Here is a 15,909-nt window from a genome sequence, read left to right as displayed (position 1 = left end):
CACCATTTTGGCCCTTCAAGGACTTTACATTTCTGAAAGAATTTTGGTACTGACATTTGTAGTTGTTAAGAAGAAGATTTTTAATATCTTAAATATCACATGTGGTATACCATGCATATTTAAACAACATTTGTAATGATTAACTGATGCCTTTGAAGTTGAACAAAATTGTGGTAGAAAATTAGCTTACTAGTTTTAAAGGAGATGTCGAAATATGTGAGAATGTTTACTGATGTTGCCAGGTGGACAATGGACGGACACAACATGATGGCAATAGGTCATCCAGAATTTCGAGTAAGATAACTTGATAATACCACTTATCCAAAATTTAAGACTTAGCTACGGTGATTGAACACCCCTAACATTTATGTCTCAATGGTGACATTGAATATTGAATCTGTTCCAGAACATATCACACCCATCATGTCTGCCTACAGAATCTGTTCCAGAACAAATCACACCCATCATGTCTGCCTACGGAATCATGTCTGCCTACAGAATCTGTTCCAGAACATATCACACCCATCATGTCTGCCTACGGAATCATGTCTGCTTACAGAATCTGTTCCAGAACATATCACACCCATCATGTCTGCCTACGGAATCTGTTCCAGAATATATCACACCCATCATGTCTGCCTATGGAATCTGTTCCAGAATATATCACACCCATCATGTCTGCCTACGGAATCTGTTCCAGAATATATCACACCCATCATGTCTGCCTACGGAATCTGTTCCAGAACATATCACACCCATCATGTCTGCCCCTCCAGGTACAAACTTTTAACAATGTTATACTTACGGAATCTGTTCCAGAACATATCATACCCATCATGTCTGCCTACGGAATCATGTCTGCCTACAGAATCTGTTCCAGAACATATCACACCCATCATGTCTGCCCCTTCAGGTACAAACTTTTAACAATGTTATACTTACGGAATCTGTTCCAGAACATAAAGGACACCTGTCATGTCTGCCCCTCCTGGTACAAACTGTTTGTAGTCCACGATCATCCACTCATTATTGTACCTACAATAAGTGTTATATTTTCCTTAAATTATTCTGTCATCACATAACATCAACAGATAATGGGGCCATTCACGGGATATTCTGTCATCACATAACATCAACAGATAATGGGGCCATTCACGGGATATTCTGTCATCACATAACATCAACAGATAATGGGGCCATTCACGGGATATTCTGTCATCACATAACATCAACAGATAATGGGGCCATTCACGGGATATTCTGTCATCACATAACATCAACAGATAATGGGGCCATTCACAGGATATTCTGTCATCACATAACATCAACAGATAATGGGGCCATTCACGGGATATTCTGTCATCACATAACATCAACAGATAATGGGGCCATTCACGGGATATTCTGTCATCACATGATATTAACAGCTAATGGGGCCACTCATGGGATATTCTGTCATCACATGATATTAACAGATAATGGGGCCACTCATGGGATATTCTGTCATCACATGATATTAACAGCTAATGGGGCCACTCATGGGATATTCTGTCATCACATGATATTAACAGCTAATGGGGCCACTCACAGGATATTCTGTCATCACATGATATTAACAGTTAATGGGGCCACTCATGGGATATTCTGTCATCACATGATATTAACAGATAATGGGGCCACTCACGGGATATTCTGTCATCACATGATATTAACAGCTAATGGGGCCACTCATGGGATATACTGTCATCAAATGAAATTAACAGATAATGGGGCCACTCACGGGATATTCTGTCATCACATGATATTCACAGATAATGGGGCCACTCACGGGATATACTGTCATCAAATGATATCAACAGATAATGGGGCCACTCATGGGATATTCTGTCATCACATGATATTAACAGATAATGGGGCTAATCACAGGATATTCTGTCATCACATGATATTAACCTATAATGGGGCCACTCATGGGATATTCTGTCATCACATGTTATTAACAGCTAATGGGGCCACTCACGGGATATACTGTCATCACATGATATTAACAGGTAATGGGGCCACTCACAGGATATTCTGTCATCACATGATATTAACAGCTAATGGGGCCACTCATGGGATATTCTGTCATCACATGATATTAACAGATAATGGGGCCACTCACGGGATATTCTGTCATCACATGATATTAACAGATAATGGGGCCACTCACAGGATATTCTGTCATCACATGATATTAACCGATAATGGGGCCACTCATGGGATATTCTGTCATCACATGTTATTAACAGCTAATGGGGCCACTCACGGGATATACTGTCATCACATGATATTAACAGGTAATGGGGCCACTCACAGGATATTCTGTCATCACATGATATTAACAGCTAATGGGGCCACTCATGGGATATTCTGTCATCACATGATATTAACAGATAATGGGGCCACTCACGGGATATTCTGTCATCACATAATATTAACAGCTAATGGGGCCACTCACGGGATATACTGTCATCAAATGAAATTAACAGATAATGGGGCCACTCACGGGATATTCTGTCATCACATGATATTAACAGATAATGGGGCCACTCATGGGATATACTGTCATCAAATGATATCAACAGATAATGGGGCCACTCATGGGATATTCTGTCATCACATGATATTAACAGATAATGGGGCCACTCACAGGATATTCTGTCATCACATGATATTTACCGATAATGGGGCCACTCATGGGATATTCTGTCATCACATGTTATTAACAGCTAATGGGGCCACTCACGGGATATACTGTCATCACATGATATTAACAGGTAATGGGGCCACTCACAGGATATTCTGTCATAACATGATATTAACAGCTAATGGGGCCACTCATGGGATATTCTGTCATCACATGATATTAACAGCTAATGGGGCCACTCACGGGATATACTGTCATCAAATGAAATTAACAGATAATGGGGCCACTCACGGGATATTCTGTCATCACATGATATTAACAGATAATGGGGCCACTCATGGGATATACTGTCATCACATGATATTAACCGATAATGGGGCCACTCATGGGATATACTGTCATCACATGATATTAACAGATAATGGGGCTACTCATGGGATATTCTGTCATCACATGATATTAACAGGTAATGGGGCCACTCACCGGATATTCTGTCATCAAATGATATTAACAGATAATGGGGCCACTCATGGGATATTCTGTCATCACATGATATTAACAGGTAATGGGGCCACTCATGGGATATTCTGTCATCACATGATATTAACAGCTAATGGGGCCACTCATGGGATATTCTGTCATCACATGATATTAACAGATAATGGGGCAACTCACGGGATATACTGTGATTATGAAATTTTGTTGTAACCTGAATATTTTCATGTATGACACCTTTAAACTGTTTGCTGACCTTTTCAGTCTCCTTTATATCCCTTGATCCAGACTCCTTCCCCGAATTGGCTCAATCCGACATTTGTGAGGTGTATACATAAATATACTATATGTAATCATTTCACCCATATTTCATCAAAAATAGTGAATTCAATGGTAATAAAAATATTATAGAATTAGATACTTACAGCTTCTAGATCATTTTTAGAACTATTTGATATGAAAGCAGATCAGATATACATTATGCGACTTTTTTGACAATTTTTGACAACATTCATTCCAGTCACTGTTAAGTTTGTAAGAACTCACATCAAATCTACTGATTTGAATAGCATACTATACCTGGTACATAGCTGATATTAAAGTGACTTTCTACTAAATATGCAGCTTATCAACAAGGATGCTTTAAATAAAAATGAGGCCTAGCGGCCTTGACAGTCACCTGAGAGAAACTATATTGATTTTAAAGGTTAATGGGTAAGTAGCTTTCAAATATTATGAGAATGAATTTTTGACATTGAATATAGTAAGCCAGTGTCAATACATGTATACCATCAAAACTGTCATCCTATACTGATAAATCTTATTTCCAGAGGGAAAAACAAAGGTTATGATCAAAACTGCAATTTACATATAAAAATGAGAGTAATTAAGAAGAAGTCCATTTGACAAGTTTTGGCCCACCACCAATCAGCCCGGTCAGTCAGGATCAATATGGGCATACCATCAAGCCACCATCCTTCACCCAAAATTGTAACCAAGTCTGAAATATTTCTAATGAAAAATAAACAAATAATGCTAATAAATCTGTTATTCTTATAAAGACTACAGTAATCTTTACTCCCTCCCCTTTTATCCTAAAATTTGGACAAAATTCTGTCATTCCTACAGAAGAAGCAGCATAATAAAATTTAGCACTATGTTTGCTTTTGGGCTCCAACTTTTAGGTCTCAAGGTCTCAGACCCAATACCAGACTGTGGACGCTGGATGACAGACTACAGACTCTGCATGCCAGGCAATAGATACAGGGAACCAGACTACAGATACTGGATGCCACACTATGAATACTGGATGCCACACTACAGATACTGGATGCCACACTACAGATACTGGATGCCACACTATGGATACTGGATGCCACACTACAGATGAATGCCACACTACAGATACTGGATTCCACACTACAGATACTGGATGCCACACTACAGATACTGGATGCCAGACACCATGGTTTTAACACATTGGACCTTTGAACCAGGTGAACTCTCAATGACCTTGTCCTATACATACGTGCCACTGTTGAGATGACTGAAGATTTCTGCCCAATCCTTCCCTGTACTGGCCAAACGATTGGCTACCATCGACCTTATCCCCTCAGGAACGCTGTATGTTGGCTGGATGAAGGACCAGAGCTTGTCATTGGAGTTACCGATCGTAGTTTCCATGCTAACCTAAAAACATCATTGTTACATCATTACCTGTCTTGTCTATTGTTACATCATTACTTGTTACATCATTACTTGTCTTGTCTGTTGTTACATCATCACTTGTCTTGTCTGTTGTTACATCATTACTTGTCTTGTCTGTTGTTACATCATTACTTGTCTTGTCTGTTGTTACATCATTACTTGTCTTTTCTGTTGTTACATCATTACTTGTCTTGTCTGTTGTTACATCATTACTTGTCTTGTCTGTTGTTACATCATTACTTGTCTTGTCTGTTGTTACATCATTACTTGTCTTGTCTGTTGTTACATCATTACTTGTCTTGTCTGTTGTTACATCATTACTTGTCTTGTCTGTTGTTACATCATTACTTGTCTTGTCTGTTGTTACATCATTACTTGTCTTGTCTGTTGTTACATCATCACTTGTCTTGTCATTACTTGTTGTTACATCATTACTTGTCTTTTCTGTTGTTACATCATTACTTGTCTTGTCTGTTGTTACATCATTACTTGTCTTGTCTGTTGTTACATCATTACTTGTCTTGTCTGTTGTTACATCATTACTTGTCTTGTCTGTTGTTACATCATCACTTGTCTTGTCTGTTGTTACATCATTACTTGTCTTATCTGTTGTTAAATCATCATGTCTGTTGTTACATTATCAATCATCTTGTCTGTTGTTACATCATTACTTGTCTTGTCTGTTGTTACATCATTACTTGTCTTGTCTGTTGTTACATCATTACCTGTCTTGTCTGTTGTTACATCATTACTTGTCTTGTCTGTTGTTACATCATTACTTGTCTTGTCTGTTGTCACATCATTACCTGTCTTGTCTGTTGTTACATCATTACTTGTCTTGTCTGTTGTTACATCATTACTTGTCTTGTCTGTTGTTACATCATTACTTGTCTTGTCTATTGTTAAATCATCACTTGTCTTGTCTGTTGTTACATTATCAATCATCTTGTCTGTTGTTACATCATTACTTGTCTTGTCTGTTGTTACATCATTACTTGTCTTTTCTGTTGTTACATCATTACTTGTCTTGTCTGTTGTTACATCATCACTTGTCTTGTCTGTTGTTACATCATTACTTGTCTTATCTGTTGTTACATCATCACTTGTCTTGTCTGTTGTTACATTATCAATCATCTTGTCTGTTGTTACATCATTACTTGTCTTGTCTGTTGTTACATCATTACTTGTCTTGTCTGTTGTTACATCATTACCTGTCTTGTCTGTTGTTACATCATTACTTGTCTTGTCTGTTGTTACATCATTACCTGTCTTGTCTGTTGTCACATCATTACCTGTCTTGTCTGTTGTTACATCATTACTTGTCTTGTCTGTTGTTACATCATTACTTGTCTTGTCTGTTGTTACATCATTACTATACTCACCAGACCAGGACTGTGACTATACTCATCAGACCAGAACTGTGACTGTACTCATCAGACCAGAACTGTGACTGTACTCATCAGACCAGAACTGTGAATATACTCACCAGACCAGGACTGTGACTATACTCACCAGACCACAACTGTGACTATACTCACCAGACCAGGACTGTGACTGTACTCATCAGACCAGAACTGTGACTGTACTCATCAGACCAGAACTGTGACTGTACTCACCAGACCAGAACTGTGACTGTACTCACCAAACCAGAACTGTGAATATACTCACCAGACCAGAACTGTGACTGTACTCACCAGACCAGAACTGTGACTGTACTCACCAGACCAGAACTGTGACTGTACTCACCAGACCAGAACTGTGACTGTACTCACCAGACCAGAACTGTGAATATACTCATCAGACCAGAACTGTGACTGTACTCATCAGACCAGAACTGTGACTGTACTTACCAGACCAGAACTGTGACTGTACTCACCAGACCAGAACTAAGGAGGTAGTAGTCATCCCCAGACATAACTGAACCAGGGTATGAGGAAAAACTCATTGTTCGCCCAAGCAAAATTTTCCCTGCCAAAAAGAATCAAAAGATGAAGTCACGACCTTAAATTCTAGAAAAGGGTACATTCTCATACCTGGTAAGTGGCATACTTTTTTCTAAGGAAACATGGCAAATGGATTTCATAACAGTCAGCTAAAGCTAGATACAGCAGACCTGTCATGATAATCTGTAATAATTTGCAATATTACTCCAGATATTTTTGTCACAGAGTTTTGTGTAGTAAGTAGTAGGCATTATTCAAAGTGCTAGTGATGCCTGCAGTTGCTACTCCCCTATATCATACCATATTGTGACATGGAGGTAGCCTTCATGTACAGTACTAACTAATAGTACAGTCACAAATCACTAAATGCCACTTGCCGGCATGGTAACTGTCAGTTTTTACTCAAATTTAGCTGGAGGCAGCTTGGCTGCAGGCACAATTGGCAGGCAACAGGTGGCATTTTAGATGCCGCTTAAGTTTTATAAAAATAAAAATAAAATTCTGTCTGCCAACGTTATACATTAGAGAATATGATTGCTACAGATTTGGCACATACATAAGATAGGATGAAAACCTTTACCGCTGGTTAACTATACAACTGGGCCATGGAGGATACTGCAATGCAGTCTGGGAGATATCAATATTGATAACAACTTTCAGAGAAAGAAAATAAGGTTATTACATTGAAAGTCAAGAAAAGAAAGATAACTATATTCAAAGTCAAGGAAAGGTGAGATAATTACCTTGAAAGTCATCAGAAGGGAGATAATTACCTTGAAAGTCATCAGAAGGGAGATAATTACCTTGAAAGTCATCAGAAGGGATATAATTACCTTGAAAGTCATTGGATGGGAGATAATTACCTTGAGAGGGTTGGAGAGAGAGACAATATTGTGAGTGAAAGGAAAGGGAGATTATTACCTTGTGAAGGTATGAGAGGGAGATAATTATGTGACAGAAAAAGAAAGGCAGATTATTACCATGAGAGGGTTGCAAAGTGAGAAAAATACCCTATAAGTCATAAAGAAAAGGGAGATAATTACCTTGTGAGGGTTGGAGAGGGAAATGTTTACACTGAAAGTCATGAAGAAAAGGGAGATTATTACCTTGTGAGGGTTGGAGAGGGAAATGTTTACACTGAAAGTCATGAAGAAAAGGGAGATTATTACCTTGAGAGGGTTGGAGAGGGAAATGTTTACACTTATAGTCATGAAGAAAAGGGAGATTATTACCTTGAGAGGGTTGGAGAGGGAAATGTTTACACTTATAGTCATGAAGAAAAGGGAGATTATTACCTTGAGAGGGTTGGGGAGGGAAATGTTTACACTTATAGTCATGAAGAAAAGGGAGATTATTACCTTGAGAGGGTTGGAGAGGGAAATGTTTACACTTATAGTCATGAAGAAAAGGGAGATAATTACCTTGAGAGGGTTGGGGAGGGAAATGTTTACACTTATAGTCATGAAGAAAAGGGAGATTATTACCTTGAGAGGGTTGGAGAGGGAAATGTTTACACTGAAAGTCATGAAGAAAAGGGAGATTATTACCTTGAGAGGGTTGGAGAGGGAAATGTTTACACTGAAAGTCATGAAGAAAAGGGAGATTATTACCTTGAGAGGGTTGGAGAGGGAAATGTTTACACTTATAGTCATGAAGAAAAGGGAGATTATTACCTTGTGAGAGGGTTGGAGAGGGAAATGTTTACACTGAAAGTCATGAAGAAAAGGGAGATTATTACCTTGAGAGGGTTGGAGAGGGAAATGTTTACACTTATAGTCATGAAGAAAAGGGAGATAATTACCTTGAGAGGGTTGGAGAGGGATATAATCACCGTGGGAAGGTAAGAAAGGGAGATAATTACCTTGAGAGTCATGGAAAGGAATGTCATATTTCTTGAGGACTCTCAACATGCTCATATAGCTGCTCCAGGTATCGTGGCTCACAAAAAGGTCCTTGGCTCCAGGGAGTAGTTTGACAAGGGCAGAGCATGAACCTGATCCCAAAACACGAGATTTTGTAGGCTTGTGGAGTGCTTCCTCAAGGTCTTCTAGGTCACCACCAACCTGCATAAAACTGGAAAAACATGAGATGATGATACCTCCTCAACACTAATGTTTATACATCCTCAACACTAATAATGTTTATAGCACCTCAACACTCAGACTGATTATACCTCCTTAACACTCACACTGATTATACCTCAACACTCACACTGATTATACCTCCTTAACACTCACACTGATTATACCTCCTTAACACTCACACTGATTATACCTCAACACACAGACTGATTATACCTCAACACTCACACTGATTAAACCTCAACACTCACACTGATTATACCTCAACACACAGACTGATTAACACACTGATTATACCTCAACACTCACACTGATTATACCTCAACACACAGACTGATTATACCTCAACACTCACACTGATTAAACCTCAACACTCACACTGATTATACCTCAACACACAGACTGATTATACCTCAACACTCACACTGATTATACCTCAACACACAGACTGATTATACCTCCTCAACACTCACACTGATTATACCTCAACACACAGACTGATTATACCTCCTCAACACAGACGGATTATACCTCCTTATCACTCACACTGATTATACCTCCTTAACACACAGACTGATTATACCTCAACACTCACACTGATTATACCTCCTCAACACAGACGGATTATACCTCCTTATCACTCACACTGATTATACCTCCTGCCTGAAATTAGTGAACATTTTTTGTAAGAAATCCAAGTGTCCTCTCATTAGGAAAAGTATATAGTTACATTATCACAGATCAAATCACTTCTATTAAGGCACTATTGACAAATATTGGATATCATATGGATAATTTCTTTCAATGGTCAAAATTTTCGTGATTTTCTTTTAAAACCATTGAATATGTTATTGAATCAAAATTCCATGATCTTGATATAAAAGCTACAACCCTCATGTCTCAAAATTTCATAGAATGAATTTTCGTGATTACCTTACTGTACTGCGAAATAGTAAAAAAAAAATGAGGCAAAGCCATAATTGGCTGGGTTGCGGGATGATTGTAATGTTATATATTGTGCTCAAAACAACGTTTCAGCCAATGAGAGGTTATCACACTCAAAACAACATCTTAACCAATGAGAGGCAAAGGCTGCCATCTTGGATTTTCCACGCCAGACTGTTGAAAATGACTAAGTTCCAAAGCTGGGAAAATCAAGAAAAAATGTCCGCAATAAATCCTAAATTAATAGGTACACATCTTCAACATATATATAAACTTCCTACAAAGTTTCAAGCTTCTAGATCACAAACTCTAGGAGGAGTGATTCTACAAAACTGGTACCTCTTTCCCTTTATGTGCAACACGGCCAAATATCATTCAACTGAAAATAACCAGCCATCCCAGAGGGATCCTCGTGCCCACCATTTGATGATTTATTGATTCTACACAAGACTGATCTTTTCTCTACTTTTTCCTTTCTTTCCCTTTTCTTTAACCTTAATCATTTGATAATAAGAACATCCTACATATGACATTAAAGATAAACAGGAAGGTCTAAAGGAATAGTGATAAACAAACTTAACTGACAAAATCCTAAATTTTATTTTCTTGAGCAGCATAACTTAAGACTAAGGGGAATCTACACATCAAGTCTGAGAAATTTCAATACATCTCAAGAGATAGCAAATATAAATCTCAACTATCAAAATACAAAATGGAGGACTGTCCACCCTTCTGTTTTCACAACCAGCTTCAAAATTAAATGGGCACAACAGGGAGTTATGAGACAATGGAAAAATGTGAAGTTTGAGAAATTTCCATCAAGTGTTTCCCAAGAAATAGAGATAACAAACTATCATTGTCAAAATACAGGATCACTGTCTGACAGCTATTTTTTTCTGATCAGTCCCAATATCAGAAAGTCACAACTAAGACCAAGGAGAATCGAAATATCAGATTTGAGAAAGATTCATGTATACCTTCTCAAGAAATAGCCATAACACTCTTTCATTACTAGGAATCAAAAAATAAAGAAATTGGAGAAAGAATGATCCTTTATAAGAATTAACAATAATAAGAATTGTTTAACGACATACAAGAGACGAACCATTGACCACAGGAAAATAAATTTACTCTATTAATATACAGAAAGAGATTGGTCGCAATCTTACTAAAATAGACAAGAATTATTATGTGAAAGCATACTTACTATATTCCCATGGGGTCAAGGTTAGTTGTAGGCTGACCGATCACATGTTCCTGTGGGTAAAAATAACCACTGGATAGCCCACTCACTTGTAACAAATAGAGCTTCACCTGTAGAAATAAGACAGAGATGTCACATGTTCCTGTGGGTAAAAACAAACACTGGAGTTTTTTGTAGGTAACATTACCTGTGTATGTCCTGTAGTAACCTGGGAGTTTTTGTAGGTAACATTACCTGTTTATGTCCTGTATTAACCTGGGAGTTTTTGTAGATAACATTACCTGTATATGTCCTGTATTAACCTGGGAGTTTTTGTAGGTAACATTAACTGTTTATGTCCTGTATTAACCTGGGAGTTTTTGTAGGTAACATTAACTGTTTATGTCCTGTATTAACCTGGGAGTTTTTGTAGATAACATTACCTGTTTATGTCCTGTATTAACCTGGGAGTTTTTGTAGATAACACTACCTGTGTATGTCCTGTAGTAACCTGGGAGTTTTTGTAGATAACATTACCTGTTTATGTCCTGTAGTAACCTGGGAGTTTTTGTAGGTAACATTAACTGTTTATGTCCTGTATTAACCTGGGAGTTTTTGTAGGTAACATTAACTGTTTATGTCCTGTATTAACCTGGGAGTTTTTGTAGATAACATTACCTGTTTATGTCCTGTATTAACCTGGGAGTTTTTGTAGATAACACTACCTGTGTATGTCCTGTAGTAACCTGGGAGTTTTTGTAGATAACATTACCTGTTTATGTCCTGTAGTAACCTGGGAGTTTTTGTACATAACATTACCTGTGTATGTCCTGTATTAATCTGGGAGTTTTTGTAGGTAACATTAACTGTTTATGTCCTGTATTAACCTGGGAGTGTTTGTAGGTAACATTACCTGTTTGTGTCCTGTATTAACCTGGGAGTGTTTGTAGGTAACATTACCTGTGTATGTCCTGTATTAACCTGGGAGTGTTTGTAGGTAACATTACCTGTTTATGTCCTGTATTAACCTGGGAGTGTTTGTAGGTAACATTACCTGTTTGTGTCCTGTATTAACCTGGGAGTGTTTGTAGGTAACATAACATGTGTATGTCCTGTATTAACCTGGGAGTGTTTGTAGGTAACATTACCTGTTTGTGTCCTGTATTAACCTGGGAGTGTTTGTAGGTAACATTACCTGTTTGTGTCCTGTATTAACCTGGGAGTGTTTGTAGGTAACATTACCTGTGTATGTCCTGTATTAACCTGGGAGTGTTTGTAGGTAACATTACCTGTTTGTGTCCCGTATTAACCTGGGAGTTTTTGTAGGTAACATTACCTGTGTATGTCCTGTATTAACCTGGGAGTGTTTGTAGGTAACATTACCTGTTTGTGTCCTGTATTAACCTGGGAGTTTTTGTAGGTAACATTACCTGTTTATGTCCGATAGTAACCTGGGAGTGTTTGTAGATAATATTACCTGTTTATGTCCTGTAGTAACCTGGGAGTTTTTGTAGGTAACATTACCTGTTTATGTCCTGTATTAACCTGGGAGTGTTTGTAGGTTACATTACCTGTTGATGTCCTGTATTAACCTGGGAGTGTTTGTAGGTAACATTACCTGTTTGTGTCCTGTATTAACCTGGGAGTTTTTGTAGGTAACATTACCTGTTTATGTCCTGTATTAACCTGGGAGTGTTTGTAGGTAACATTACCTGTGTATGTCCTGTATTAACCTGGGAGTGTTTGTAGGTAACATTACCTGTTTGTGTCCTGTATTAACCTGGGAGTTTTTGTAGGTAACATTACCTGTTTATGTCCGATAGTAACCTGGGAGTGTTTGTAGATAATATTACCTGTTTATGTCCTGTAGTAACCTGGGAGTTTTTGTAGGTAACATTACCTGTTTATGTCCTGTATTAACCTGGGAGTGTTTGTAGGTTACATTACCTGTTGATGTCCTGTATTAACCTGGGAGTGTTTGTAGGTAACATTACCTGTTTGTGTCCTGTATTAACCTGGGAGTTTTTGTAGGTAACATTACCTGTTTATGTCCTGTATTAGCCTGGGAGTGTTTGTAGGTAACATTACCTGTTTGTGTCCTGTATTAACCTGGGAGTTTTTGTAGGTAACATTACCTGTTTCCAGTATGGATCAGATGTGGATTTCGTTATCATCTCGTTCATCCAGTCAAGATTTTGTTGAAGGTAGGATTGCAGACGTGTACAGTAAGCTGTGTAGGGTTTCTCACAGTAACCTTCTATTGTGTTGAACCACTGCATCTGAATAAAGTTAGCAGTAAGATAGCCTTCCACCAAACCAGCTGCGTATGCCTGAACCTCATCACTGTATCCTTCTGATGTTGTCACTTCCAGGAAAGACCATCTGCCATGTATAAGATTATATTAGCTTCCTAGCATGCTGCAAACAAAGTGGAAGAAAAATTATATCAAGCATGCAGGTAAAAGGTGATAGTTATATAATAACTTATAAAAACTTACCATATGGCACTGTCCATCTTGAAGATTTTTTTTATGAAAGCCAATGCATGCAAATTCTATATTGATAAATATTCACTTTAAACTACTTTTCTCATTTTTGCATTAAATTATAATCTAAGTAACCTACAGATTGTATATCATTTAATGAGATCTCTGTTTGAACACATTTAGTATGAAAAATGCCAACATAGAAATACATTTATGGCTTACTTGTAAAAACAAACAAATAACAACAAAAGGTCCAACAGGCTCACCTCTTCTGCAACTTACAAAGCTCTTTAAGTCAGTTTCTGCAAACTTGGAAACACATTCCTCAAACAAGCAACTACCTTAAAACCATGATCCTGGGGCTAATGGTAAGAAAAAATTCACAACACTGGACCCATCACATTGACAGTAGGTTGTGGTAATTTAAGTGAACAAACTTAGTAGCCCTTCATCCAAGCATGTTACAGGTCCAATATAAACACCCTAAATATTTGGTTAATAACAAGTAATTTACAGAATTTAAAACATTCGTCCACTTTGACCTTAAAAAAGGGGCAATATCATCCAAAATAAACTAAATAAACTTGGAAACTCTTTATACTAGTATTTTAAAGGTCCAATTATAGTACCCTAGGCCTTTTTGTTATTCAGAAGAAGTTGTTTGCAGATTCTCAACTGATTTAACCAACTCCTATGATGTTTAAAGTCGGTCAAGGTCATTCTTTTGAACAAATGTGGTAGGTGGCTTTTTATACCAGGACCCTACAAGCCCAATATCAGATCTTTGGAGATTTTGATTTTAGATATTTCAACACATTTTACCTCTGTGATCTTAAAAGTCTTTCAAGGTCATAACTTGATGTTGACATTGAATGAAGGTCAAGGTCATTGACTTGAACAAATTTGGTAGCCCATCATGCTACAGACCCTATATCAGTTCCCTGGATCATTTTGTTACTGAGTTGAGAAGAAGTTGTTTAAATGGAAAAGTTGATGCTTGATGGACAGAATGACATACAATGAATGCCCTACACAGCATAACTTCAAGTGCATGTGGTATAAAAATTAAAGAGACTATGTTAACTGTTGCTTACCTGTTCATTGCAAGGATAAATGGGGACAAAATTGGTCATAATGCATGGATGGTATTTTGTGGAAAAAGTCTGATTTCAGTAACAAGATAGGTGGAAAATCTCAGTCTTGCAACTTTTAGTAAATTTGTCTTTCTTTCATCCTGGTTAAATATTATAATTAACAGTAATTGAAATAACAACTTACAATGTACATATAGTATAAGACTTCAAGTACTTTTGGATACTTTGTGTAGTTTGAGTTGAGAAAAATAAGCAGAATTAATTATGAATATTTAGATATATACTAATATTAATTATAAAATTTCAAAGGATAACATTGAAGTTTAAACAAATTAATTGTACAAGAGAAGAAAAGGATAGATTTGACTTTCATTTATATGTGAAATATTGATTAAAGCTTTATGAAAATTGGAATAAAAGAGATTGTGAGAAATTATAAACAAAAATTTGTAAATGAAAACAGCTTATATTCATAATTAGAGATTGAAATACTTGTCATTTAGATCTTTTCAAGAAACTTTTTTTCGTCTTTCAATGAATTAAAAGAAATGAATAATTCAAAATGACCTTTTGTGCATCAAGTTTTCATTCTTTTCATCTCAAATTCAGATCAGTTATTAATTATCATAATCACTTGCCATTTTTTTTAACATTCTTAATATGATGAATGCTGAAACCCAGATTTTTCATTCCACTTTAATTCTGATTCGTTTATACTTAACCAACAGATTAAACTGAAAGCTAAGATGTTTACAGATAAGGCTTCTTCTTGTTTTTGTGTTTGAAGTGATGAACTCAATTATAATCAGAGGCATATCAATAATTGACTGTGTGAATTCATTTTCTAATCACCAGGCTTTGGCATCCCATGTGAGGGGTTAGGCTAATTACAGGTGGTTTACATCCCAGTGTCTGGGATAGGAAGAGTATAAATGGCAATACCTATCCATGGAACAATGAATTATCTATGTATATTTTTGCAGTTTTGCTTTAATTCTTCTCACTTAACATGATCTTATTTTGAAGATTTCTACACCAAAATGTCATTTCCTTTCTAATGATGACCTGATGCTGTACATTTACAGTGGCCTAGAAGTGCACAGTAGGCTAACTAAAGAATCACTATATGATTGAGTGATGTAAGCGGAAAATGAAACTTAAGTCGTATTTCCGCAAACCTGGTGAGACATTTGTACTGGTAGTATCTGTGGACATCTTTTTGGTGGTGGAATACTGATGCTACGCAGTTTACTGAATAAACATCATAATATGAACACAATACAATA

The 15,909-nt window shown here is 37.1% G+C and overlaps 1 protein-coding gene across 1 annotated transcript in view; it reads right to left on the bottom strand.

The window, feature by feature from the left end:
- The window catches only part of LOC132544284 (putative phospholipase B-like 2), a 28,722-nt gene that overhangs the window by 12,496 nt on the left and 317 nt on the right, over nt 1-15,909 (bottom strand). Inside the window, exons 2-7 of the mRNA XM_060207857.1 lie at nt 13,179-13,425; nt 11,068-11,174; nt 8,696-8,907; nt 6,768-6,859; nt 4,713-4,873; nt 943-1,035 (exon numbers count right to left, since the gene is read on the bottom strand). Of these exons, the coding sequence (XP_060063840.1) occupies nt 943-1,035; nt 4,713-4,873; nt 6,768-6,859; nt 8,696-8,907; nt 11,068-11,174; nt 13,179-13,425 (912 nt within the window). The remainder of the gene's footprint in view (nt 1-942; nt 1,036-4,712; nt 4,874-6,767; nt 6,860-8,695; nt 8,908-11,067; nt 11,175-13,178; nt 13,426-15,909) is intronic.

Source organism: Ylistrum balloti, unplaced genomic scaffold (genome assembly GCF_031769215.1).
Source record: "Ylistrum balloti isolate Yb309-2 unplaced genomic scaffold, AGI_CSIRO_Ybal_v1 Utg369790, whole genome shotgun sequence".
NCBI classification, from domain to species: Eukaryota; Metazoa; Mollusca; class Bivalvia; order Pectinida; family Pectinidae; genus Ylistrum; species Ylistrum balloti.
The sequence above is the reverse complement of the archived record's forward strand: the minus strand, read 5'-3'. Positions and strand labels throughout refer to the sequence as shown.